At 45.9% G+C, this 26193-nt stretch overlaps 3 protein-coding genes across 8 annotated transcripts; 1 reads left to right on the top strand and 2 right to left on the bottom strand.

Annotated features, from left to right (window-relative positions):
* The first annotated feature begins 2459 nt into the window (after positions 1-2459).
* On the top strand, positions 2460-16761 carry NECAP1 (NECAP endocytosis associated 1). 5 transcript variants are annotated; one of them, XM_053450616.1, is made up of 9 exons: positions 2460-2661; positions 3407-3575; positions 13593-13685; positions 13787-13891; positions 14207-14288; positions 14460-14568; positions 14706-14892; positions 15242-15332; positions 16034-16761. In XM_053450616.1, the coding sequence occupies exons 3-9, from the start codon at positions 13628-13630 to the stop codon at positions 16080-16082; spliced, it is 681 nt and encodes a 226-aa protein (XP_053306591.1). In that variant the 5' UTR covers positions 2460-2661; positions 3407-3575; positions 13593-13627; the 3' UTR covers positions 16083-16761. The 5 variants fall into 5 exon arrangements, with proteins under 5 accessions (XP_053306591.1, XP_053306590.1, XP_053306589.1 ...); XM_053450615.1 differs by having other exon boundaries at positions 13585-13685; XM_053450614.1 differs by lacking the exon at positions 3407-3575 and having other exon boundaries at positions 13585-13685.
* Positions 6046-9051, bottom strand: LOC128468797 (beta-citrylglutamate synthase B-like). Its single transcript, XM_053450611.1, has 6 exons — positions 8876-9051; positions 7970-8200; positions 7807-7896; positions 7495-7698; positions 6759-6892; positions 6046-6383 (listed from the first exon to the last, which is right to left on the bottom strand). The coding sequence occupies exons 1-6, from the start codon at positions 9036-9038 to the stop codon at positions 6270-6272; spliced, it is 936 nt and encodes a 311-aa protein (XP_053306586.1). The 5' UTR covers positions 9039-9051; the 3' UTR covers positions 6046-6269.
* A 1348-nt stretch (positions 16762-18109) lies between the features above and the next one.
* Positions 18110-24612, bottom strand: PEX5 (peroxisomal biogenesis factor 5). 2 transcript variants are annotated; one of them, XM_053450979.1, is made up of 16 exons: positions 24411-24612; positions 23972-24118; positions 23837-23872; positions 23187-23319; positions 22843-22959; positions 22663-22762; positions 22482-22572; positions 22154-22273; positions 21794-21868; positions 21395-21514; positions 21052-21195; positions 20815-20885; positions 20534-20734; positions 20250-20415; positions 18965-19122; positions 18110-18886 (listed from the first exon to the last, which is right to left on the bottom strand). In XM_053450979.1, exons 2-16 carry the CDS (start codon positions 24107-24109, stop codon positions 18682-18684), a joined length of 1875 nt encoding a protein of 624 aa, XP_053306954.1. In that variant the 5' UTR covers positions 24110-24118; positions 24411-24612; the 3' UTR covers positions 18110-18681. The 2 variants fall into 2 exon arrangements, with proteins under 2 accessions (XP_053306954.1, XP_053306955.1); XM_053450980.1 differs by lacking the exon at positions 22154-22273 and having other exon boundaries at positions 24411-24611.
* Positions 24613-26193: the final 1581 nt, after the last annotated feature.

Below are 26193 nucleotides of genomic sequence, written 5' to 3'. Positions count from 1 at the left end.
GTGGAGAAAGTATGAGTTATCTGTATATCTATATAGATATTTATAGATATTGTTATATATTCTCCTCTCTCAAACCAATACCACCAATTGATATGCGTGCAGAATGATCCGCTCTGCGTTGTGTATGAATGATAAATGTAATACCCCTTGTTACCTCCTCCAAGAACTAACATATAACCCCTTTTCCAGATAATATATATGTCTAGTTCTACTAAGGTTTTCTACCTGATATTACAATAACCCTTACAAAAAATTACTGCAGTTTTTCTGAAGTAATACTGCAGTTTTTTGGACATGAAAAAACTGCAATACTGCACTTTTACTGCAGTTTTACTGCACATTTACTGCACTTTTTTTATATTGCAAACCTACAGTTGCTCTTCAATGTGCTGTAGCTTTATTGCATTTGTACTTCCGTACAAAAATTACTGCAGTAAAACTGCAGTACAGTGAAGTACAAATGCAGTAAAACTGCAATAAATGTGTAGTAATACTGCAGTAAAAGTGCAGTATTGCAGTTTTTTCATGTCCAAAAAACTGCAGTATTACTTCAGAAAAACTGCAGTAATTTTTTCGTAAGGGATTATCCCAACCCAAGATTCTTACCAGAGAGAGAGCTTTAATTAGAATCTACCCAGATTAATGTTACAGCAAAGACAAAACCAGAGTTCCAGTGATATACAGACGACAATCATTCATACCGACCACAAACATCCCATCTAATATCGGCTAAGTGTGTATGCCGCGTGGGTGATGTGCCAAGGGTGAGACTCACCAATCCAGTCTCCTTCTATGTGTTTCTATGTCTTTTTAAGGGATTTCTCTCTTGATGTGTAAATGTGGTCCCTGTCCTCTGCTCCCAAGACCCCACCGTGTGATGTCATTGACTTGCTATGTTTCCAATGCTATCTCCAGGTGATGCATTTCCTTCCTTCTCTACATAGTATGGAGGTGTGATATCATCTTACAGCTGTCTTTCCTGTTGCTTGCCGCTATCATACATACATATATACACACATAAACTTAATCAAGCACATATTAATTACAGATATACATACTTTGTATTTACCCCAACGGATATATATATATATTATGTTCTAGAACCCTATTATACCCTCATACTCAGCAAACACTCTGAGCTCATAGATAAGAGGGGCATCAGAGAAAAAAAAGGGCATCAGGAAGGAAAGAGGGATATTAGGGGAGGAAAGAGGGGCATCGGGAAGGAAAGAAGGGCATTAAGGGAGTAAAGAGGGGCTTCAGGGGAGGAAAGACGGAAATTAGGCAAAGAAAGATAAGCAACAGGGGAGGAAAGTGGGTCAAAGGGATTGGTCCATACAGGGCATTTTTAATGCATCTTTTCCTTAGCACAGAGCAAAGTTAGCAAAACCACTAACTAACACAAAATAAAATATAATAATGATTTTATTAAAGGAACTATACAAACAGCCATCTTTGAAATGTGGAAGGAAGTGTCGCGTGACAAATTCTATACATTTTATGACAGAAGTACTTTTTGCAAGTGATAAGGAAAAAAGAAACAGACGTTGGAATATCGTAATATGCCCTTAAGAAAGAATACGTGAAGGAATTACATTTGTTTTTGTTTTTTTTTTTTTGGTTTATAATGTCCTCATTGAGAAAAAGATACCGTTATCTTAAAAACATTATAAAGACAAATATTTCCTGTGAAAAAAGACTATTATGCTCAATAAAGCTACTGATGGATAATAGACTGCAAGCCTCCTATGCTAGATCTCTTCTACACATTTGAAGTGGAAATTGCTCAGACATTTATACAGCAACAATGTAGACAGTCACAGCAAGTTACACAGACTGTAACGTTAGTGATGTCAATGGGAAGTGCGCAAGCGGTCTCTCTTGGTGTTATAGACTGTCTCGCGCTGTTCCTTTAAGAGGGACTCGCTGGCTGTTACATACGCTTTAATGCATATAATTGCTGAGAGGTCCCTTTACATTTCCGCTGTGTCCTTTTTGCAAATGCATAGGGGGATTCTGACCACCCCCGGCTATTTTCCATGCAGTAAACCCGATATATTAAATCCTTCGGCCGATTCCAATGGCTTTGGTCTATTTCACTAAATAAAGAGGCTGCACGACCTTTGCCTATGAGGAAGTTTACAATATTTTGCTTACGAGGCACAATGGTGGCTTCAAGTACCGTTTTTTATGGTTACTCAGAAGAAGGATGATAGAAGTATTAATAGTAAGTGTATTGCTGCCAGCTTTCCTATTTTAATCATACTAAAGGTCAGGTCTGGACTGGCCATCTGGCACAGAGACGACAGCGCCCTGTGCTCACCCGATCTATAGCTTTAGCACCAGCCGCTGGCCTTAAAGTGCCAGGGCTGCCCCGTCAACCCCCCCCCCCCGATCTGGCCCTGCTTAGGCTTCCCATTGGATTTCTATTGATGCTGAGTAATTCCGTATACGTCGCTAGCTTGAACAGGACCAAGAGCAGCTGCCTTCCATGCAGGAGAGGCGTTCGGCCAAACACATCTCTTTGCGCATGATTGCACATCTTTACTACCAGTGATCTTCAGTGCTGGCTTGGTGAGAGTTATGGAGGTCCAGCAGCAGATACGTCTGATGATACATCATGCCACAGAGGGGGGAATTCCACTGCGTCTCCTACTAAGGGTACCTTCTTTATTTTATTTTGTTTTATTGGTATTGTTTACATTTTGAAGAACGCATAAGAAAGTATAAAATATCTTAACAAGCATTCTTTGTTGGTGAGGCGGCCTGGGACACGTATCTGTCACTTTAATTATAATAGTAGTCTTTAAACCATCTTTGGTGGACCTCAAACTCTATCCTCTGAACAGCGGGGTCTGTTTAGTAAGCGCTGATTCACTAGAAAATCACACATTACATTGTGAGAACAAGAAAACCTAGAAAAAAAACCCAATTATTCCCAAATATAAACCTCAACCAGAGTTCCTCATTCAATAAGGCGGAAGAGTTTCTCTTCCAGTGTGCATTATGAACGGTCAACCCGTTCCCTCAAGCTCTTCTGCGAGGAGAGGAGAGCAGCTGGGTATGACGTAGTTTGAAATCAGCCCGATGGAAATCTTATATATTTGATATATGGAACCAACTATGGTTTGCCGATCATAATGCGCAGTGAAGTTAGTGATTCGATGCAATAACTCTTCTGCAAACAAAACTCGTAACAACTCTTGGGATGGAACCCTAAAATTCTCCACTAGCGGAAAACATTCTGACGTTATGAACACAAGGAGCTACATGAATTCCATTTATGGGGACTTTGTAAAAGATTATGAAGCACCCCAAAAACTAGATGGTTACTATGCTTCTATTACGGTCATGATTTCTGATATTTATATCGGTCAGGTTTATTGAATCATCTGATTTCCTACAGGTCCAGTCACACAAAATATGGCTACTTTCTTACCTGCCCAGTCTGCCCTCTCCAAATTGCCCCAAATCCTCAGAGATCTGCGAATAATCTTAGAAATCTCTCGGTAATTTCAAGAAGAATCTCCTGAGGGACGTGCGGGTGTCCTCTGGAGCTCAGCGAAAGCCATTTGGTGAATGAATTTTTTCTTCTGCATGATTATTTCCTAACTTCCTTCTAGTTTTAGTTCATTTATAGCATGCAAATTAACTTCCCTCGGCTTCTTAAGAACAGCAGAAATCTGGACATATAGGGTAACGCTTGTAACCTTGTATCATTTTGGTCTACAAAACGCAATACAAGACCAAATCTCGACGTGTAGTTCTGGTGCACACTTTGATGCATTCTAGCTCCGTCACGTTACCATCACATTTGGTGCTTCATACCCAGAAACCCTAAATGTCTATCAATGCCAGAATAGTGATCTTTTGTTGTCTTTTGCCCATATAACTGGTATTTCCATCTGAGCTTTCCCTGCCCAAACCTTTCGGCTTGTTACCTGGACCGCGCCTGTATTCTGCCTGCCCTGACTCTTTGGACTGGATCTTGGTTAGTGAGTAGGCTTTCCCTTAGCGCTTGGATGTGACGCCATATCTACTAAGTCCTGGTGGTCACGGTACCTGAGGTTCATCTGAAGGGATAGTGACTGTTAGAAGCAGAAGAACTGCACCCTTCAGGGTTTCTTTACTAGACTCAGACCAAAGGTCCATCTATAGTATCTGAGATTTATCCATAAGGGGACCAAGAATCTTGGTATTTATCCATAAGGGGACCAAGAGCTCTCAACATAGTTGGTGTTCAAGAATTATACATTGGTCTCCACTTGGTGTCCACTTCACGACACTTTGGCTTTGCTGTCATCTTTTCTCCAAAAACATTTTATATTTTTTGACATAATAAGGTGTCAACCTCATAGTAGGATCTGCATGTCCAGTCTTTTAGTTGCCTCAATTGTGTCTTGTACCATCTTTGTACAGGCAGGTTGGAGGGGTAAAGTCATATTTCTTCGATCTTGTGATCAGTTGACACTCCTCTCTCCGTCAGATTCCTCCCTACTTTATACTCCTTCTCTATATTCTTATACACTGCCTGTGTTCCAGAAATACTCAATGTATATTTTTTAGTTCCCATATGTTTCTCTTAAATATGAGTACAAACTCACCTTTTTTAACAGAACCTAAATCCAGACTTTGTAGAATGTCCAACAGCTGATTGGTCTACAGGCTTTAACCTCAATACCTGATTAATAACCTAAGGGGTAACAAAACTTTCCAAAACATATGGTGGAGTCTGGACAGAGTGTGTTTTTAGTAGGAAGAATGTTATGGACACAGAAGAAGGAACTTTCCGGATACATGTATGCATGTATTAATTCAGCAAAAAGACTGTAACAATAGCCACATTTATTTTAACAATACCGTATTTGCTCAATTATAAGACGACCCCGATTATAAGACGACCCCCCAAAATCAAAATATTAATTTAGGAAAAAAACAAAAAGCCTGAATATAAGACTACCCTATAGGGAAAAAGTTTTACCAGTAAATATTAATTAATGTAAATTATTTTCATGTTTAATAAAAGCTATGATTGAGAAAAATATATTTTTTAAATTTCCTTTTATTTGCCAACCTGCCCCCCCAGTTATGCCACTCTGCCCCCAGAAATGCTTTATACCCCCCTATTTGCCACTCTGCCCCATGATATGCCTTATACCCCTGTATGCCACTCTGGCATATAGGGGGTTAAAAGGCATATCATGGGGCTGAGTGGCATATAGGGGGGTATAAAGCATTTCTGGAGGTATATAGGCATATCATGGGGCTGAGTGGCATATAGGGGGTTAAAATGCATTTCTGGAGGTCCAGAAATGCATTTTAACCCCCTATATGCCACTCAGCCCCATGATATGCCTTTTAACCCAGCATGTACTGGCTGCCTTGGCTTGATAGGAGTGTGATTGCTGTTAGCAGTTTGATATATATATATATATCAAACTGCTAACAGCAATCACACTCCTATCAAGCCAAGGCAGCCAGTACATGCTGGAACCTGGGGATGATAGCAGTGGGATTACAGCCTCCATATGCCATGCTACAACCCCCACCCCCCTTACACATCCATGCTATCACACACACACTCACACTCATTCACAAACATTTAAATACTCATTCATTCCCTTAATCACACACACTTCACACATACTCAAAAACCCTCCCCCACCCCCTCACCTGAACTGCAGATCTCCCACTCGCAGACTTCTGCAGGGGACCGGCTGTAGCAACTTCTCTGGCCCCGCCCTCAGAGGAGGGAGGGGGAGATAGAGCTCTGTGAGGACGCTGCAAGCTTCCTGCCCTGCTTCTAACAGAAGAGACGCTGCTCGCGACCGGTAAGCAGCATGGCGCCAGCATTTTTTTGGGGTCTGATTAGAAGACGACCCCGATTATAAGACGAGGGGTATTTTTCAGAGCATTTGCTCTGGAAAAAACCTCGTCTTATAATCGAGCAAATACGGTATTTTAACAACATCCATAGGGGGCAAGTGGTCGGATGACAGAATCCCTTGACATTATTTATTTGGCCTCTAGGGATTGAGCCAATCATTATTTTTCCTATTATCTAAGTAATTTATTGGAATCCAGAGATCAGGTCCATGTTTTACCAATTTCAACTCAACTCATCTCAAATTCTCTCAACGGGCCATGTACGTAGATTAATTAGCACCCAGTATTCTGAAAATTCCGGAAGGCGGCCATGATTTCAGGAGACAGAAGGACGTTCGACTTGTTTCATGGTCTTGAGAAGAAAAGGTCAGGGTGTTACATGGTTACTGCAGATTCCTGTGTCTGGGAAGCAGGGACAATATATGCTGAGCTATCCTGGAGGCCAAGTCTACGTTGCAAGCTCTTTCGAGGAGGATAAATCCTGGATTGGAGTTCACCTGAAATGGAAGAGCACAAGAAAAATATACAGTAAATGCTATGAAACTGTAGGTCACGCTGTGGACCAGGGAGACGCAGTGGACGTGATCTACCTGTTTTTTGAAACCATGCCTCCTTACTTGAAGTCCATACCTTTTATTGCACCAAAGGAGAAAAAAGCTGCAGAGGTCTCTTCTTCTGATGGAAACACCTAAAGCTTGTTGCCTTCAGACTCCCTTTTCTCTTGGGCTGCTATAGCTATATGCATTTTTCGCTACCATGCCACACAATAGGTTACTTTGTAAAAAAAAAAAACACAAGTATCCAGCACCTCCTCAGTGATGAAACCTTAAAGTATACATAGAATTCCCAGGCCTCGCCGTCCCTGTCCTCACCTCGCACACACACAGCGATCCGTCTTTACGCAACAAAAGGTCGATGGCGCAGATGTCCAGGTCCAGGATCTCCGATATCCTAACGGCCAGATACCTCTCCCTTTCATCCAGCGTGTAGCTTTCAGTATCCGAACCTAAAGAATTCACAGAAAGGAATTGAGGTTAAATTATGGAGAAAGAAGAAGAAAAAAAAAACGTTAAAAAAAAAAAAAAATTTAAAATTAAAAAGTTGGTGAGAAGAACAGAACGTATGGAGGACACTCTAAATGATCACAATTAGAATTCCTGTAATTAACCTTTTTATTATTATTATTATTACCTTTCCACACCTACAGATTGATCAAAAACAGAAAGAATGTTTCCACAAACATATATATATATATATATATATATATAACATATATATGTTGATTCTGACTTGAAGAAGACATTACTGTGTTAATGGGGGGGGGGGTTGCCTTATTCTGGATCAACTAATCAATGAATGGTTGAACTTGGAGGACTAAATGTCTTTTTTTCAACCTAAATAACTTTGTAACACACTGTATCTGCAGTGGATATGGCAACCTGTCTAGCTTTTGTTTAGGATAAAGGACTTATCGTATAGGTCCACGAGCGTTGGTGGTCCTTGTGTTCTTGTGATGGATGACCAAGGGCGAGATAAAGGAGTGGACGGGACAGACAGAGGAAAGCCCCAGGAGAGGACACTACAAAACGCCCGGCAGCTCTATCATACCTCTGCATAAGTTACTCTGGAGCCTTCCATCCTTCGCCATGCGTTTCACGGACGCCACAACTTGGCCTCCAATGACCAAGACTCGCACGTCACGACCATGGGACTCCTGGATGTATTTCTGGAAGAGATACGGGCTGTCCTTCCTCAGCACATGTTGGATCCCCACCAGGTGGCCCTTATCGGCAGCCAGGAACACAGCATTGCCTGACAATGAGGAAGACAAAAGGAGCGGGTGCCAGGGATGTTACCACACTCTTCACCCAAACTACTACACAAAAACAGCTACCACTATTTTTTTCGACCCCTCCTCACCTTGACAGCCCCGCGTGTTCTTAACCACAAGAGGGTAGGAGAGCTTCGACTCCCCCAGCTCAATTATCTCTTCGAAATCCGAATAGCCTCCTGAAAATTAGAAGAAATGAGGACCTAGCGACAAGTTCATATATTTGTGAATTGGGTAATGGGGTTTCCTCACCGTACGACAGGGTGTCGGGCATTGGGATCCCGTGTCCGGCGAGCTCCTGTAATGTCCAGAACTTGTTGATGCACCTTAGCATGGGTTGCAAGGGGTTGACGACCCGGCAACCCATCTTTTCCAGATGTCGGAGGACCGTCACTTCTCCATCCATTTTGAGATGAGGAGTGTGGCCCCGAAAGTACACCACGTGCGGGTACGTGGACAGCAGCCAGCCCTTCAAATACAGCTCTGCAAGAAAGAATGAGCACAAAGAAGCAAAGCAACACAAGACCTTCCATGGGGTGAACTCCGCAACGCTCACTAAACAGTAAAGCATCTAGAAGGATCATCCGTGGACGTAGCCCAAGAGGGAGGCGTGATGAATTATAACGGGGTTTGGACATTGCAGTTGACTTTTAAAATGTAACGCTCTGGAAATGCTATTGTTTTGTCCCAAAAATCTGTAGAATGACCCAGAATATGGGAAAAATTTTTACCAAAAAAAAATATATATATATATAAATTTATATACAGTATAATATTATTTAGCGATATTTCTGGGGTTGGCTTTTATCTACACTGTATCCCATAAAATGTAAAAGCGACAGAATAATTATAGTCTGCGGCCCCGTTGTTTTTTAATACTCCGCATTCTCTTGTGACTTACTAGCCTCATCTTCCCAAATTTCTCTACCTACTGTACCTGCCCCAGAGGTTACAGGTAGGGCAGCTGTTTGGCGAGATTCGGGAGTTTTCATTGGCTATCCAGGCAGTGGGAGTGGCTTCTGGCACCACCAACTCCAGGACCGGCTCCACCGCCTGACTGCTCCTTCTGTATTCAGAACTGATACAATGTGACAAACACAGGCTAACATAGTTACTGCCCCGCCTAGCTGCCACACACATAACTCCCATCACTCTTACTCAAGTGCCCCCTTTCCACAGACATAATGAGATCCTGGAACAGGACAGCTCGATAAGACACGGCCAGCCCCGCACACTGCTTCCTAAATGCCGTGTCCAGCGCCCGGTAGGAATCCTTTTCAGTCTCAGAGGAGTCTGAGAGAAGCCAAATCTGCGAATCCATGAACTGAAAGAGACAGGGGGGAAAAATGACGGGCCGAATGGGCCGAATGGTTCTTATCTGCCATCAGATTCTATGTTTCTGTGAATGAATGAGAGGAAACTGGCAAAAGTTCCTCATCTGCGGGCCATTAATTCTTGCTTGCTTGAAGCAGCCAATCAGTGGCAGGAAAATTCCTCCACTTAAATCAATGGAAGCACTTTCCACGGATGTACACGGGGTCTGAACGGACCCCCGCCAGCAGCGTTCAGAGAGCTAGCGTTGGTACTGGTTGGGGAGGTGGGGGAAAGGGGCAAATGCATGTGGGGGGTATTCATATGTATTAAAGCGCATGTGATGGTTGGAGCGTCCCTTTAATATGTCCACCCTATAGAGCAAAGTGAGTGCGGAGAAATGACAGAAACATTCAAGTATGCCGAAGGATTAAGCAGAGTACAATAGGAGGAATAATTTAAAGCAAGAGGATGGAAGACTGAGAAGTGACCCTAACATTTTGGGGGTGATAACTTCAGGAAATTAAATAAAACCACCAATAATATAACAGACGTGGGATCATAAAAAAAAATAAACAATATAAAAAATGTTGGAATTGCTATTTTTATATCTTAGTAACTTAACAATGTTGAAGATTATTTCCATAGATTCTCAGGGTTTTTGCCCCAGGGTGAAGGGCAGATTCTCGGGGTCACGCAGTCTGGAGACTCCTTGCTATTCTATGCTAATGTGATCATATATAGGGCTCCCAGTTGGTGCTTTTGCTCTCAGTATGTTATGGTTGATATCCCTACTTGAATGCAGGTGACTCGATTTCTAGCTTTGAATAATGACAAGTTAAGCTTTCCATGAGGGCCGGTATTAGAGCCATCTGGGTAACACATTTGGCGGATAAGTACGCAATGGGGCTTTGAAGGTGAAGAGTCTCAGGGTCGGTTCATTTTTCCTATGATTCCCATTATTAATGCAAGATATATGATAACACTGTTTAGGGTAAATCAGCATATAAAAAGAAATAATAAAAAATAATAACTCACAATTTTATAGGAGGAAGAGAAAGGCCCAAAGACGACACCGCGGATGGAATGGAATGGAAACCTGAAGGTTTGGCTTCTTGCATAGATAAGATGACATGTGAGAATTTACCCAAACAGTGCGAGCCTCCGGGGCGTGTGCTCGATAAATAAAGCTTTCAACCGTAATTAACCAAAAACGGTGAAACTAAAACAAACTTAACCTGAAAAAAGGGCGTATGCAAAAACTCAAATAAGAATGAAATAAAACTTATATAAATGAAGCATATGATAATGAGCATGGCTCCCGCCAACCGGAGCCCACCCTTGCGGGATGCGGGTAGGAGGTCCCGCTGCCGTCAGTGGGCAGTACCACTGATGTTGTGGGCGGTCCCGCTGATGAAGCGGGATACACGCATTTGTTGCTGCAGGGGAAGTCCTGCTGCTTGCGCCCCCATGCGCATTAATTTCAATGGGAGCGCTTTCCTGCCAGTGTCATTGCTTACACCGCCGGAAACCATGACCTTTCCGGGACCTCTGATGACCTTACCGGCCATTTCCACTTGAAAAAGAGAAAGAGGTGTCAGCAATCACGTGCCGATAGTGAAAGAAATCAAAAAATATATAAAATATATAAAAATATACTTCCCAGAATAACCACTGCGGCAACCCTCAGAACACTCCTCACAACACTCCACACAACACTCCTCAGAACACTCCTCACAACACTCGTCAGAACACTCCTCAGAATACTCCTCATAACACTCCTCATAACACTCCTCACAACACTCCACACAACACTCCTCACAACACTCCACACAACACTCCTCAGAACACTCCTCACAACACTCCACACAACACTCCTCACAACACTCCTCAGAACACTCCTCACAACACTCCTCACAACACTCCACACAACACTCCTCACAACACTCCACACAACACTCCTCACAACACTCCTCACAACACTCGTCAGAACACTCCTCAGAATACTCCTCACAACAGTCCACACAACACTCCTCAGAACACTCCTCAGAATACTCCTCACAACACTCCTCAGAATACTCCTCAGAACACTCCTCACAACACTCCTCACAACACTCCTCAGAATACTCCTCACAACACTCCTCAGAATACTCCTCACAACACTCCTCAAAACACTCCTCACAACACTCCTCAGAACACTCCTCACAACACTCCACACAACACTCCTCACAACACTCCTCACAACACTCACAATACAGCAGAAAAAAAACAGGGGCGCATGTTAAAAAAAGAGGCTCATCAGGAAAATCTGTAAAAACACGTCTTTATTCTTCTATACGGTCTGTGGATAAAACAAAAAAGTGAAATAGTGCAGTATCCTCAGGTATGGCACATCAGTAAAAACGGAATGGTTGGCTAAAGTGTTACGCGTAAGCGGTTTAGTTATGCCAAGCATTGATAAGGGAAAATAACAGAAAATAACAGGAAAAGAGGATGGGAGGAATGAGAGGAGGGAAGAGAAACAAGGAAAGTAATTAGAGAAAGGAGAGCAGAAAGAGAGAGAGAAAGAGACTTGGAAAGACAACAGAGAAAAGAAAATAATAGAAAAACAGGGGGAGGAAAGGAGAAAGGATTCCCAGGAGATAAAGAGGTAAATCTAAGACCTATCAATCCCTCTTTGGGATCATTTCATATGAAACTCTTCGCAGAGCTGCTTGGCTTCTTTCCTTTTGGTGCGATAGCCTGCAGGGTTGTGATGAGTAATGCACCGTGTGCCTGCGTCACATGCGCGATACACCTAGCAATAGCCTGGAGGAGGGAAGCAGCACCCAGTACACCAGACAAGCGGCATTTGTTAGCGAAACAATGTTTGTTAAATGACTGTTGCTATAAACACTGTTTGCGTGACAGAAGGGACGGTGCTGGAAATTCTTTAATGGCTCCTTACTGAGGCACGCGTGAAAATTCACAATTCTTACCCTAATCTCGGGAGACGCGTTTGTTTAGGGGGTGTGGTTAGAGGTGCAGCTGGGGCGGAGTTTTACCCAGGCTTTTTATACGGCTTTGGGAGTGCTAGATTATTTGTGTATCTGAGTGGGGCATTTAGAATAAGAGTAAGGGGTTTTATTCACGCAGTTTTAATTTATAAAGCCATTTCCTGCTATTTCTATACACATTATCGGGGCTTTTAGGGCTGTAGAACCCTGCGATACCCTCATACCCAGGAAACATTCCGAGCTCCTAGAAAAGAGGGGCATCAGGGGAGGAGAGAGGGCATCAGGGGAAGAGAGGGCACCCTTTTCAGGATAGGTGGTCCCGCTGATGTTGGTGGACGCTTCCCCTGATCACGGGTGGTCCGCTGATCCCGGTGTGTGGTTCATGCAGGGCTAGTCCCACACGCAGGAAAGTGCCATGGTCGGAAGGGATGCGGGTGGGACGTGCTGCAACGCTGCTCCTGAGGGCCGGGTTTATTTGTCGTGAAACCCTGAGGTTTCCCAAATAAGGGGGTATCAGGGGTCGAGACACCGAGGGTTTCAGGGCCAAAAGAGGGATGGTCAGCGACATGTGAAAGACATGTGTGCCCTGGAAAATGGCAGGATCTGGTCACCATTATGGCAGGGTCTGCTCAGTTCACTTCAACATGCTCCCAGACAGGACTAGTGTAAAGGCACAGGGGTACTGTCTGGCTCCTAAGCACAGCTTCGTAATATGTGTGAATGCCAGTATGACACACTTCCGGCAAAACTTCCTTGCAGTCCCCCTCTTTCATAGATGACAATCTCCATATTTGTAACGGGCGGAAGTTGCAAATTAGTGGTTTGGAACATAACTATTCGTACCGGAGGTGTACTTATTTAGGTTTCCCATGCCCGAAACGACAAGCAGCCGCCCGCTGTTTGCGGTCACGTGATTTAGCGGTACTTGCCATTCCCAAGATGGCGCCCGGATGCTGTCTCCATGGTGACAGGCGGAAATCGGCAGTCAGCTGCTTCAGTGTCGGTAAAGATGGCGGCGGAGGCTGAATACGAGTCGGTGCTCTGTGTCAAACCCGAAATTAGCGTGTACCGGATCCCGCCGCGGGCCTCCAACCGGGGATACCGGTTAGTCAGACTGTATTCTAGTGACAGAGGAACGGATGCGGGAGGGAGGGCAGCCGCAAAGGCGTATTACAGCGAATTATATTGACATATAACATAGAATTACGTGTAAATTGTGAATATTGTATATTTTATAGTATAATTCGCCTGATGTTACATTAAAATATGACATTATCAGAAAAATTATATATATATTTTTTTAATTTGTCTTAAGATTTTATTGATGTATCTTCATGGCATTTAAATATCTCTAATTATACGTGTGTTTATATATATATATACACGAGAGCGCTACGGAACCTGCTGACGCCCTATAAATAACGTCTTGCTTTTTGTTCATGTTCACGGCTGGGTAGATTAGAGCTCCGTAGCTATCCAGCCATTCATTCCCTCGCACCGGTAAGTAGATGGAGCCGCAAACCTGTCTCATTCATGACTGTCGCCTTCCCTCCGCTGTAGGGCATCAGACTGGAAACTTGACCAGCCGGACTGGACCGGTAGAATGCGGCTCACCTCCAAGGGGAAGGTGGCATTTATCAAACTGGAGGACAAGGTTTCAGGTATTTGCCAGCCACGGGTGCCATTGTTCCGTATGGGCTCGGTGATGCTCGGGGTCACCTCTCTGACTGGTAGTATCTTACTTTTATTTATTTATTATCAGGTGAACTCTTTGCCCAAGCCCCCGTCGATCAGTTTCCTGGAATCGCAGTGGAGACGGTGACAGATTCCAGTCGTTACTTTGTGATCAGGATTCAGGATGGGAATGGTAAGGAGTCTGATGGAATGGGAGACCGGATCTGGGGAGAAAATAATAGAAATGTGATCCCGGGTTAGGACGCTCAACAGACTGATGAGAACCACCTTTTGTCCAGAAAACACCATTTTTGGTTGGCCTTTCAGAGAAAAAATAGCGTGACTGTGAATGAGGAGGACCTCGGTAGGAGGATCATGTGCGCAGCATGAGCTTGAACAGGGATAGGGTGGAAATAGTGTGATATTCATTATTACTGATGACGTTGTAGGTATTTTTGTATTCAGTAATGGGCATTTCATTCATTGCGCTCTTCTCCACCATCTATAGGAAGAAGTGCATTCATTGGCATCGGGTTTGCAGATCGGGGAGATGCTTTCGACTTCAACGTGACCCTCCAGGATCATTTCAAGTAAGAACTCAAGCTTCCTCTGGCTATGGCATGCCTCGGGGACATGGGCTTGTTAGAGGACCGGTCACTCGTCACACGTCGAGCGTGTCCTCTCTCTCCAGGAGAGCTGTACATTTGCACCCTGTTTTGCAGCCCTCAATGACCTGTGATATCTTGTACTTCTTGGTACAGGTGGGTAAAGCAGGAATCTGACTTTTCCAAAGAGCCTCAGGGACAAGACAACCAACCAAAGCTCGACTTGGGGTTCAAAGAAGGCCAGACGATCAAGCTCAATATCGGGGTAGGTCTTGTCTTCTAACGTAGACCTAATTAAACCGGCCCGGGCTGTCCTCGTGCGGCTACTGTTTGTTTTTACCTGAATCTTTCTGCTATTTCCTTTTCTAATAACTTGCCCACACTTTGCATCTCCATCTTCAGAACATAAAGAAGAAGGATGGCTCGGGCAAGCCTCGAGGGAATGCTGGATCTGGGGGCTTTGCACTGCTTCCTCCCCCTCCAGGGGGCAAAATCTTTGCTGCTCCTGTTCCTGTATCCGCTTCTATACCTGTGGCAAATCACGTTACCCCTCCACCTCTGCAGCCCAACAACACTTCCGCCAGTCCAGGTAACAGCCCCGTTCCACTGCATACAGCGACCCCTCAGATAAAGCCCCTTTTTTAATTCAAACTGTGTGCCAGTACCCCCCATCCAACAGGGTAACCCAAGCGAAACACCCTCTCAAACTATATACCTGCACCCCAGCAGGACACTGAATACTTCCCACCAGCCATATTTTATTAACGTGCCAAGGAAATGTACGGTCTCCGTAGGCCTTTCTTTTCTTCTATCCCATACATCTTGTGTATAAATATTGGTTGTAAGGTTTCTAGATGTTCTGCGTTACTTGTGTGGCTCTCCTTTTGATGATAAGTTGGAAGCCATCATCCTGACACTTGCCACCTCTATGTCCCCAGACATTCTGCTCGATCTCGGCTCTCCGGCTCCACCGGCTAAGCCCGTCGCAGCCGCATCAGACCTGTGGGGAGATTTCAATACAGCAAGCAGGTGAGGAAATTCAAAAGAAATGTTATCCAAAATGATCATGTAAATAGCTTGGCAATGTTAAGGTCATCTATGTGATACGTGTCTATAAGCGGGCTCTGGGGGTCTACAAGTAAAGGAAGCTAGGCGTGCATTCCACATGCGTGACTAAGCCATGTGGAATTAGTCAAAAATCTGGTGACCTACCCAGAATCCTAGCTGCCCCGAGCTTGTGATTACTTTAACTAGGATGTGTATACGTACCCGGGAGGATGTATAAATACAAGTCCGGTTTCTCAGACTAATTCTAATCCCTTCGTTTAAACTCTGCCCGTCTGTTTGCGAGATGTGAATAAAGATGTCTGGCTTTCCTACGTATGAACAGAAACGGGCACAGTCATGTTCACATTGAACGCGGCTCCGATAATGCTTCAGCAGAGGAGGTGCACTGGTGTGGTAAATTAGCTTTTATAAGTATATGTAGATTTTGGCTCAATTACACTTTTTTCCCCCATTTCCCCGAGTGTGTTTTGTAACCCCTTTTGGGAAAATCTCTGTTAACCGGAAGTGTGTGCAATACTACTTAATTATCACATAGTTTGGTGGTAACTGTCAGAGCTGGGGTCTTGGAAACTTTAAGGGGGGGTTCTTTTTTATTTTTTCTCTGGGGGGGCTGTCGGGTTGCTTGTATTGTGTCTGACCCGGTCTGTCTCTCTCCTTTCTAGCAGTCTGCCCTCTCAAGGTCCGCAGGCGTCCAGCTGGGTTCAGTTTTAGCTGAAGATGTTTGGATCTACCCTCCTGTCTTGTGGAGAGCAGGCCGCCCCCTACACAGCCGGGGACCGACGCAGCTCCGTTACACGTATCATTGTGATGTATCCTCATTACCGGGCTGTGCGCTTGTCGGCGATCACGTGATCTGCCGTCAGGGTGGCATCTCCCCCCGAAATGCCTGCTCCTTTCTCCATTTCCCCGCAACTCCTGATCCATCCTCCCCTAATCGGTGACCTTCTCTCTCTCTCTCTTTCTTGCATACGTTACTGTATGATAATCGCTGTCTGCACCTATATGTGAGTCCTTACACAATCTCAGCCTGTCTTAACCCCCCTCCCATTTGTACAGCCTTGGGTACCATTCTTCACTCTGCAGTGTCATTTTGCTGCTAGGAGGTGGCGTGCCGTTTGGTTGGCACAATAATACACACATTTGTCCTGATTGGGAACAAATTCTGTCCTGATCCTCTCCAATGTGCAATATCTATCCCTAAATATGAATGATGATGCAGCCATCACCTGTCTTCTAGAATGGGTGAGACCATATTCCTCCGGCACTGTCAGGGTTAATGTTACTCACGTGTCTATGTGTCGTCTTGTAACCATGAAACATATTTATTATCAAGTCATACAATCAGATGAAGGAACAAAACTGTACATATTAAACTATCTGTTACCACGAACCTCCTATAGCTGACTGAACTTTTGTTACTGTTGATACCTTCCCAGCTTTGTTCTTTCTATACTCCTAGCGGCGACTACGCCTATTGCATTACTTCTGGATAATGTATATAACGAAAGCACGCTATACCAGCGCCGGCACCGCTTAATGTATATAACATGCTATTACTCAAGTGCTAGATCTCCCAGTGACCCTTTCCTTCCCAGAAAAGTTCAATACAGTGTGAGTGCGCTCGATATAACAGCATGAAATAGAACAACCAGAAGCGTATCGGCACGAGAAGCCGATGGAAACGTTACTCCTTTCCTTATGGTTCAGAATACGTTTACCTCTCGCCGAGTTGGTTTTTATACGGACCAACACCGGAACCGGTCCGATGCAACCGCAGTTATACGAGCAAAACGTTTTTCGTGGTGGGCTGTTAAAGAGTTAATGACTTAAAGGGCCTGGCTCATTTAAAGTATGTTAACACACTCAGTATACCAAGAGTACACATTAATAGAAACAAGCAGAAGAATAAAGGTGATTAGAAAATCACATTATTAAAGTAAATAAAAGCTATTAAGGTAAATAAAAGCAAAACCAAGAGCCAGAAACACACTTTGTCTGATTTTGCTTCAAATCCCTGAAACGTTTTTCAGCTGTAGTTAAGAATTATATTATATTAAACGATTAATGATCTGTGATTAATGTCTAAGAAGACACGGAGACAGTGGCTGTTAATGGGACGGTGTGCTGATTATATACATTTTATTAATACAATATTATACAATAACATTTTACAGTACCCGATGCATCCTTCATACCACATTTTGGGCAAAGATTTCCCCTGTTGCACTTCACCCCCCCTTGATTGATTACTATAATCTCTAATAGATAGCTTATTGGTGGTAGAAGTGGGATCTCTTATGACTTGAAGATACCAGCGCTATTATTTAGTTGCCCCATTCCCTCGTGTCAGTGATCATCTATGACATCTGCTAGACACCAGGACATAGGATCTTCTCTCTGGACCTCAAGCCTCGATCGCGTCCGTAGCCCCGGCACCTGCGCTGTTAGGCAGCTGAGGGCCCAATGGCCCCTGACCCACTGAGTCATTGGGCTTTTCGCCATTTGATACAGAAACAGACATTTAAGACTTCATGCAACTACAAAAAAAAACAACAAAAAAAAACCATGGTTTTCCGAGCCCGAGTAGCTCACACGGACTCAGCTGTTCCAAAAATGGCCACCTTTGACGCAGTCCAGCTGCAGTACACATCGCACAACCATCAGCCAGAAACATTTCGCCAAACGGCTGTAAAGAAATCTTGATGATGATTTATAGATTGATATTTTTTGTCCTATAATCTCTGGGGCTGGAACCGCGAGCGATCATCGTCGATACCCAAAGACCACGAAGCTCAGTGGCCTCTAGTAAGGACCTGGACGCAGTTCAGGGGTCCCATTGACGGTGATTATGCCCGAAGACCCTGTTTAAATTGTAATCGAGGCTCCAGACCTCCAATAGTCAACGACATGGAGACGAAGCTGGAACTCTACCCGCTGCCCGAGCGTCCAAGCGGAGGCCGTTCACAGAGCCACAGGGGAAAACAATCAGAACGATGGACCAAAAGGCTAAAGAGGGATCTCTCCAGCGACACCGCGTCGTACTAGCAGGATATTACACGGCTTCTCACGCAGAGATGAAAATTAAATAAAATTAAAGCTCTAATTAGAAACAGAAAGCGTCTTTTTCCTTCCGTACCAGCCAATGAAGGGAGAGATTACATCCGCAAAGAGTCACCGAGCCGCACGGAGTACGGTGGAGATTTCCTTCCGATGCAGCTTCGGCCCTCTGGATTTTTTAGCTCACTCCGGAACCGGCGCACTGCGGGCGACCCCCTAGCATGCACTCGCAGGGCAGCGGGTCAGTCGGTGGTCACTGGCTGCTCGTCGGGTGGGGAGGAAAAGCCAACTGGAGGGCGCCGAGATCGCGTGCGTCGGCCGCGGCGTACAGGTCACTCTGCCCGAGCATGGACAAGGCCATGCGCAGGGTGCTCCAGATATTGTCGGACATGGCATCTCCCGAGCCGCCGCTTTGCCGCTGCATGCTGAGGGCCTCCAGAAAGTGCTCCACGGCCTCCCTGCGCGGAGAAGGGAGAGGCGTCAGAGGGGAGCGAGGGTAGAAGGGGGGGTACACACCTTCACCTGCACCCGCTTACCTGTGCGCCCCCAGGTTAATGCAGGCGATCCCCAGGTTGTATCGGGAGCGGATGAATCCGGGCTGTAGCTGCAGCGCCCGCCGATAAGCCTCCACGGCAGCCTCGCTGTCATTACCGTTGGCCAGCGTGGCACCCAGTTTATTCCACAGCAAGTAATCCTGGCCGGCGTGAATGAATATTTTATAATTCAGGAACATCGACAGATACAACGAACGGTAAAAAAAGGACATTTCTAGAAACAAAACTATTACTCTGTGTTCCGGTTTACTTCTTACCCCAACCACATCGTGAACGGTCTCTTTCCAAAACGACTGCCTGGTTGTCAAGTGTCCGCTCCTACTCTCATTGCCCTCAGCCCTGGCTAGTGCACTCTTAAAGGGGGTGTCTACCATCTACTGCTGTATACAGTAATAACCCACAGAGCTGTATACACTAATATAACCCCCAGCACTGTATACAGTAATATAACCCCCAGCGCTGTATACAGTAATAACCCCCCAGCGCTGTATACAGTAATAACCCCCCAGCGCTGTATACAGTAATATAACCCCCCCAGCGCTGTATACAGTAATATAACCCCCAGCACTGTATACAGTAATATAACCCCCCCAGCGCTGTATACAGTAATATAACCCCCAGCGCTGTATACCGTAATATAACCCCCAGCGCTGTATACAGTAATATAACCCCCCAGCGCTGTATACAGTAATATAACCCCCAGCACTGTATACAGTAATATAACCCCCCAGCGCTGTATACAGTAATATAACCCCCCAGCGCTGTATACAGTAATATAACCCCCAGTGCTGTATACAGTAATATAAACCCCCCAGCGCTGTATACAGTAATATAACCCCCAGCGCTGTATACAGTAATATAACCCCCAGCGCTGTATACAGTAATAACCCCCCAGCACTGTATACAGTAATAACCCCCTTTATCTCCAGATCTGGAGCTGTCGTTGCTGTCAGTCGTGTGATATTTTGGGTGACTTTCCCAGCTCAAAAACCTCACTGGGCTGATGCTTTATGGAAATGCTAATGAAGTCCTAGTGGGTGGTTAAGACTGAGCCATTCTATTGTATGATAAGGAGTCGGGGGGGTTGTCTATTAGAACAGAGTGAGAACGGCTGATACGCAGCTACCTGAAAACATTATATTATGGGGGGGAAACTACAGCTGGTTTGAAAAAGAAAATGGCGCAATGGTTTAGAAAACCTTGTTTTAATCTGATACCAGCGATGAGAAATAGCAGGGGTCCCCTTTAACCCCTAAACCCCACTCACGTCGGGTCTCTGGCTCAGAGCGGCGGTGAAGCAGTCCACAGCTTTCTGATACTCCCCACTCAGGTTGAACAGCACACCGAGTCCACACTGCACATCAGGATCCACGTTCGATGGGTCCAAGCGCACGGCTGACAGAAAGAGTTCCCTCACTTCCGAAAACAAAGAGCTGGAGACGCAAGAACAATTACATAACCAAGAAGGGACCTCTGAGGTCTTAAAAGCTTACGGTCCACGGTACAGGAACCCCCCCGAGCCGAAGGGAAGTCTCCACCAACAATACTCACTCGGACAGCAGAGTCCCAAACGTGCGCGTCCTCGGAGCGTTTCCGCTGGCGATCTCGTCGGTCACCAGGTGGCTGTACTTTGGGTTATATCGCAGCCATTCACGTAGCGTCTCGCACGCCTGCTGCTGGAGACACTCGTTGGTGAAACTCACGGCCAGCGCCATCAGCGCGTTGCTATTATCCGGCTTCAGCTCCAGGCACCTACGGTGTGAGACAGACGTGAGACCCAGAGAGACGTCCAGAGACACGCCGGCGATTCCGGCGACCGGAGGAGACCTCACCTGCGCAAAGCGCTGATGGCTGCCAGTTCTTGCTCGTTCTCTGCCTGCGTCGTGCCCAGATACTGCCAAGCCTGGGGGCGATAAACCGATAGAAACGTCAGGATATGTACAGAAAACCAAAGAAAATACCCTAAATATATTGATGGCGCGGCCAAGACACTTCATGCAAATTACCCATCCCGTCCCATGATCCTTCAGGACAGATCACATGGGACGTGATGAGACGCCGCCGTGTACCTCCATGTGCTGGGGGTTCCTCTGTACGGCCACTTCAAACATTCGGACCGCGCTGGGCAGGTCTCCTTCCCTCAGGCGCTTCAAACCTTCTTCAAACGGTTGCTGCTCCTCGGAAAACGGGTTGTCGGCTTCAAAAACGTACCCCTTACAATGCAGGCAAGAGAGAAACGACGGTCAGCGAGGGGGGCACGTGAATAAAGATTAAAAGGGCAGAGGTGAAAGCCGCAGAGGGCGAGGTGGGCATCAGAGTTAAAGTGGCTGGTACAAAATGGACAGGTCAGCAGAAGAGCAAAAAAAGGACACAAACGGGACGAGAGAATAAGTTAGTGAGGTTGAGGGTCACCTTGTCATAAGATTTAGCAGACAGGTCCTGGAAGTCTGACAGCCACGGGTGGGCTTCTGCATCTCGTTTCGACATTTCCTCCCACTCTTCCTGCAGCTTGTCCCAAAAATCCACATCAGCCTGCATCAGAACCAAAAAAAAACCCGTTGGCGACACCAACCAAGAGGACCTGATGGCCAACTCCACCGAAAACAGCCATCGTCTCATACCTACATCCATCAACTCATCCTTTTTACCCAACAAGCATCTTAAGTCTTCAAATCCTTCCATAAAGCCACCTAAGAAACCTCACTGCCACGACCATGAAATGTAAAACACTCTCAGCAAATGGCCAGGTTGGGTGCAACCCACTCAGTCTCTACGAAATCCTGCCCTTGAGCCTCACTCGCACTCCCTTACCTCTACAGCGGCCTTGGCCGTTTCAAATTCTTTCTCCATGGGGGCAAACTGGTCGACCCACTGCTCCGCGAGCGCCTGTAAGGAAAACGAAACGGCGAGAGAGATGATTGACTACGCGTAGCAAACCGTAGACAGACGCCATATTGAAGTGCGTCCACAAGGGTAGCGAGACATCAAACGAAAGCGAAAGAAACATTCCAACGAGAGACAGCCTGTCAAAGAACAAGCGCGTGGTGAGGGACTACTTGTAAAACAGAGTGTAAATAGCCCGCTGTCTAGACAATGCCAGAGTGCCGAGGGTAAGCAGTTGGAGATAGATGGAGGACGGTTTCGGGATTTAATCCCTACGTGGGTCACTACCTGTTCCTGTATAAACTGCTCAGACCACTGCTCTGCCTGAGGGGCCGCCTGGGAGAGGGCGCTCGGAGTGTGCGTGAGAGTGAGTTCTCCGTCCCCTATCTTCCTCACAAACTGGAGAAACTGAGAGACAAAGAGATCGAGACATGAAACGTGAGAGGAACAATGAGGGCACCTGGTCAGAAGGACAGAGCAAGAGAGTAAGGGTCAAAAAAAGTAATCATAGAGGGGCCCAGACGAGAAGAGTCCTAAAAACAGTAGGGGAGTTAGAGACAGACGTCGTATATTCTCTAATCTGGGACCCCAAGCCTGGAATGCTCTCCCAGGATACCTGACTGTTGGCCAGTTTGGGGTCAGTTACTTGAGACAGGAGGGATTTGGCTTCTCTCTGTAGATCGTCTTCAGGCTGATACTCTTGAGACCTGCAGCAGATTAGAAAACAGAGCAAAAGAAATAAGGAGGAGTGGAATAAATATAAGTTGATGTCCTTAAGAGTCCCGTCACTTTCTCACCATTTCTCGGCCATCGTGCCCTCGTTCTCCCCCAACCAGAGTTTTTCTTCCGACTGCTGGAGGTATTCTTCGGCCCAACGGGACGGGGAAGAGAGGGGGTCTGTGTACAGAGAGAAGCGAGTGTCACACGGGGGGGAAGAGATGAAGCGAGAGGAGACAGACTTGCCAAGGTCTCCCCACCTGTCTGTTCGGTGAACTCTCGACTCCAATCCTCTTCTTCTACGGGATCAACAGCTTCAGGGCCAGCAAACTCCTCGGTCCAATTCTCCAAGAGCGCAAGATCGGCCACGTTGGGGGCTGGAATACAGAATACAATTAAGAGAAACCTCATAAAGGGGGTGATAAAGCGTTCGGTGGGAGACGGTCAGAGAACCACAAGGTACGTGGACAACCCGCAGACGGCAAGCACATGCAGATAATGCCACCGACCAAATCTGAAAACCTTAGCCCCTGGCGTAACCTACTCGACCCCCCCCCAAAACCTCCGTCCCCGGTGTCAAAAACTTTGTGGCGCTCTCGCTCACCTCGTAGAGGCTCCGGTCGGAAGCTGCTTTGCTCGATCTGTTGCATCTCTGCCAAAAGGCCGTCCATCTTAAAGGTGTGAGGAGCACGCGCATGAAGAGAGGGAGCGCGAGACTGCAGGAACTCGGACACAAGCTACGAGACATAAAGACTCGTGAGGCCGAGAGGGCCGGAGAATATCCAGAGCCAAGCGATCGTACCTGCTGGAAGTCTGCGTTTATACAACAACGTGCAGGGACATCTCCTAACCACTCAAACATGTCCTAAGGCCAGGTACCTACAGGAGACCTCCTGCCCAAGATTTTACTTATTACGATTCAATTCACCATAACCAGGGGACATCCCGGGGGGAGCAGACCTCCGACACAGAGGCTGGAGAAATAAGTAAAAACAGTGTGCGTCGGAATAACTACGGCCAGCGGGTTCAGGCAGAAGGCGCTTGGGTCTCCCACACAGACGTCACAGAAGATCTTGCTGAACATACAAAATGTGAGTTTTGGGACTAAACACTGTAAAAGAAGAAATCCGTGTATGTTCCGTGTTGAGAACGTAGAACCCCGGGGAAGAGAACACGTGACCCGGGTCGGGACGTTCCAGCAGGTCGTCCGGTGAACGTATAGAGAACGTATAGAGAACGCCATCTGCTGCTCACCTCGTCTTCTGTGGCTTCACCGAGAGGTTTTGAGACCTAAACGGACAGACGTAAAAGAATGAAACATTAAAGCGCCGCCTGTTCTGTGGCGGAACGCAGCCGCGGGCGAGACACTATGAAGCACAAGTCACTCACGGCGATGGCTCCTTGAGGCCACGTCCCAGGCTGTAGGCCCTCCTCGCGCAGGCCCCTGTCCTGGGTGAAGTGACCGGTCAGTTTCATGAGTGGGTTGGTGCCGCCACATTCTGTTTCCACTAATCCTCGCATCGCCATGGTTACTCTCTGAAAAGAAAAATTACGTAAAAAAATTGGCAGCGATGCCCTGCAGGTACTGGTTTGGGGTGCAATATACAGAAACGGTATTTATTCCAAACTAAGGATCAGACAAATTTTTTTACCAGCGGCTTATAAAAGTGACACGTCAATACTGAGAGAAGTGGTAGATAAGTGGAACAGCCTCCCAGCAGAAGTGGTAGAGGCTAATACAGTGAGGGGATTTAAACTTGCATGGGATAGACAAATGACTCCTGAATCTAAGACGAGACCAACGACTGATTAAGGTTTTAGACTTTACAGCAAGAGAAACGGGGGCCGGATGGGGCCGATCTGCCTGTAGGTTTCTCGCCCTCGCATCGGGGTCAGCCTGGGATGGGGAGGGGGGCTGCAACACATTAGGGGGAAATAGTAAATACGGGAGGATCTATGTTCCAAAAACCTCCTATCCATAGAGGAATGAGGGGGAGCTGACACACAGGGGCAGGTGGTAGCCCCACACACTGAGGGGATGTCTGTTACCTGTAATGCTCCTGGTGACAGATCCACTCACTCTGTGACAGTCTAGTCCCAGGAGCTGTCTGTCTCTTGCTGCGCCTCTGCCGTTCTCTAGATGCAGGTTTCCCTGCCTGTCTCCCTCTTTCTTTTTCCTACGTCTCTTTTTCTCCCAGTCTGTCTCTCCCTAAGTCTGTCTTTCTGTCTGTCTCCCCTCCGTCTGTCTCTCCTTGTGTCTCTGTCTCTTCCTGGGTGTCTCGCAGTCAGAGTTCAGGGGGAGGAGCTACTCTTAAAGGGACAGGACCCCGCTCGGCAGCCTGTGACTCCGGCACTCAGTGAGGGGCGGGGCCTGCAGCCGGCGTTTGTTTACGCATCTAATAAACAGAATGCAACAATGTATCCGGCTCATTGTACGGAATGTTAACCTCTGCAGTGCCAAGCCACAGGCTATACTCAAACACCAGCATGCAGAGATATAGAAATCATTGGGCTGATACTAGCCGTACACACAGACTCACAATAAGGGGCAGCTAATAACACACAGAAGTGTAATAATAATAATAATAACAATAATAATCTCTAGATTGTAAGTTTATTTGAGCCGGGCCCTCCTCACCTGTTGTTTCTGTAAGTCATCTTGTTATGTTATAAACTACTTGTTATGTCCCGTCTACCCTTTGTACAGCGATGCGGAATCTGATGGTGCTATATAAAACAAATAATAAATAATAATATAATCATAGTATACTTAGAGGCAATGGCAGAGTTGGTTAGATTTAAGTTACCATTGGCCTTCTCATTTATATAAAAAGAGCACCAGATAGAAAAATTACAGGACAATCCCACACAACGGAGTTTATTAAACTAATTTACATTACATACAACGCAAACAACAGCAACTTCTACACAACGATAGCATTTGTGTAGGTCAGTACCAGAAGCAATACACCTGAAACAATAACACAAACACAAAGAAGCAACAGTAGGCATGACATACAGTAAAAAATACATTGTACGCTTTCAGTGGTGCACAATAGTTGTATAACGGCAGTATTATTTATTATTATATTTTATTTATATAGTGATATATCCTGGCCTAGGCAGACTAGGCTTAGGGCGGTAGGTCCGGGGGTGTGGAGGACCTCTGATCTCCCTAAGACCCTAACCAACCCATCATGGTGGGTGTGGAGGGGCGGCTGCGGGCAGGTAAATTCACCACTGGGCAGGAAAGCACCTGATCTGCTGGCTTGGTCTGGGCTCCCCTCTAGGTTGAAACAAAGTTTATGACTTGTATTGGTCCATTAACCAATCCACTCATAGAATGCAGCAGAAGAGCTCCTATTGGCTGATTAAAACGGTGAGCAGGGTTTCATGCCCTTATCATTCCTCCACATGCCCCGGACTTTCTACCGGCCTCATAGAGATACATGTTATTACACTGCCATCTAGTGGTGGTGCTTGGCGCCTTGATAATAAGGTGGTTGTAATACCTTATATAGTATATATTATATATATATATATATGCATTTTATTCATCTGTTGTTTAGGTTCCATTGCATAACAATAACAATAATAATTTGTTTTCTGGG

The sequence above is a fragment of the Spea bombifrons genome, chromosome 11 (genome assembly GCF_027358695.1).
Source record: "Spea bombifrons isolate aSpeBom1 chromosome 11, aSpeBom1.2.pri, whole genome shotgun sequence".
NCBI classification, from domain to species: domain Eukaryota; kingdom Metazoa; phylum Chordata; class Amphibia; order Anura; family Pelobatidae; genus Spea; species Spea bombifrons.
This window is presented reverse-complemented; position numbering and strand designations above follow the sequence as displayed.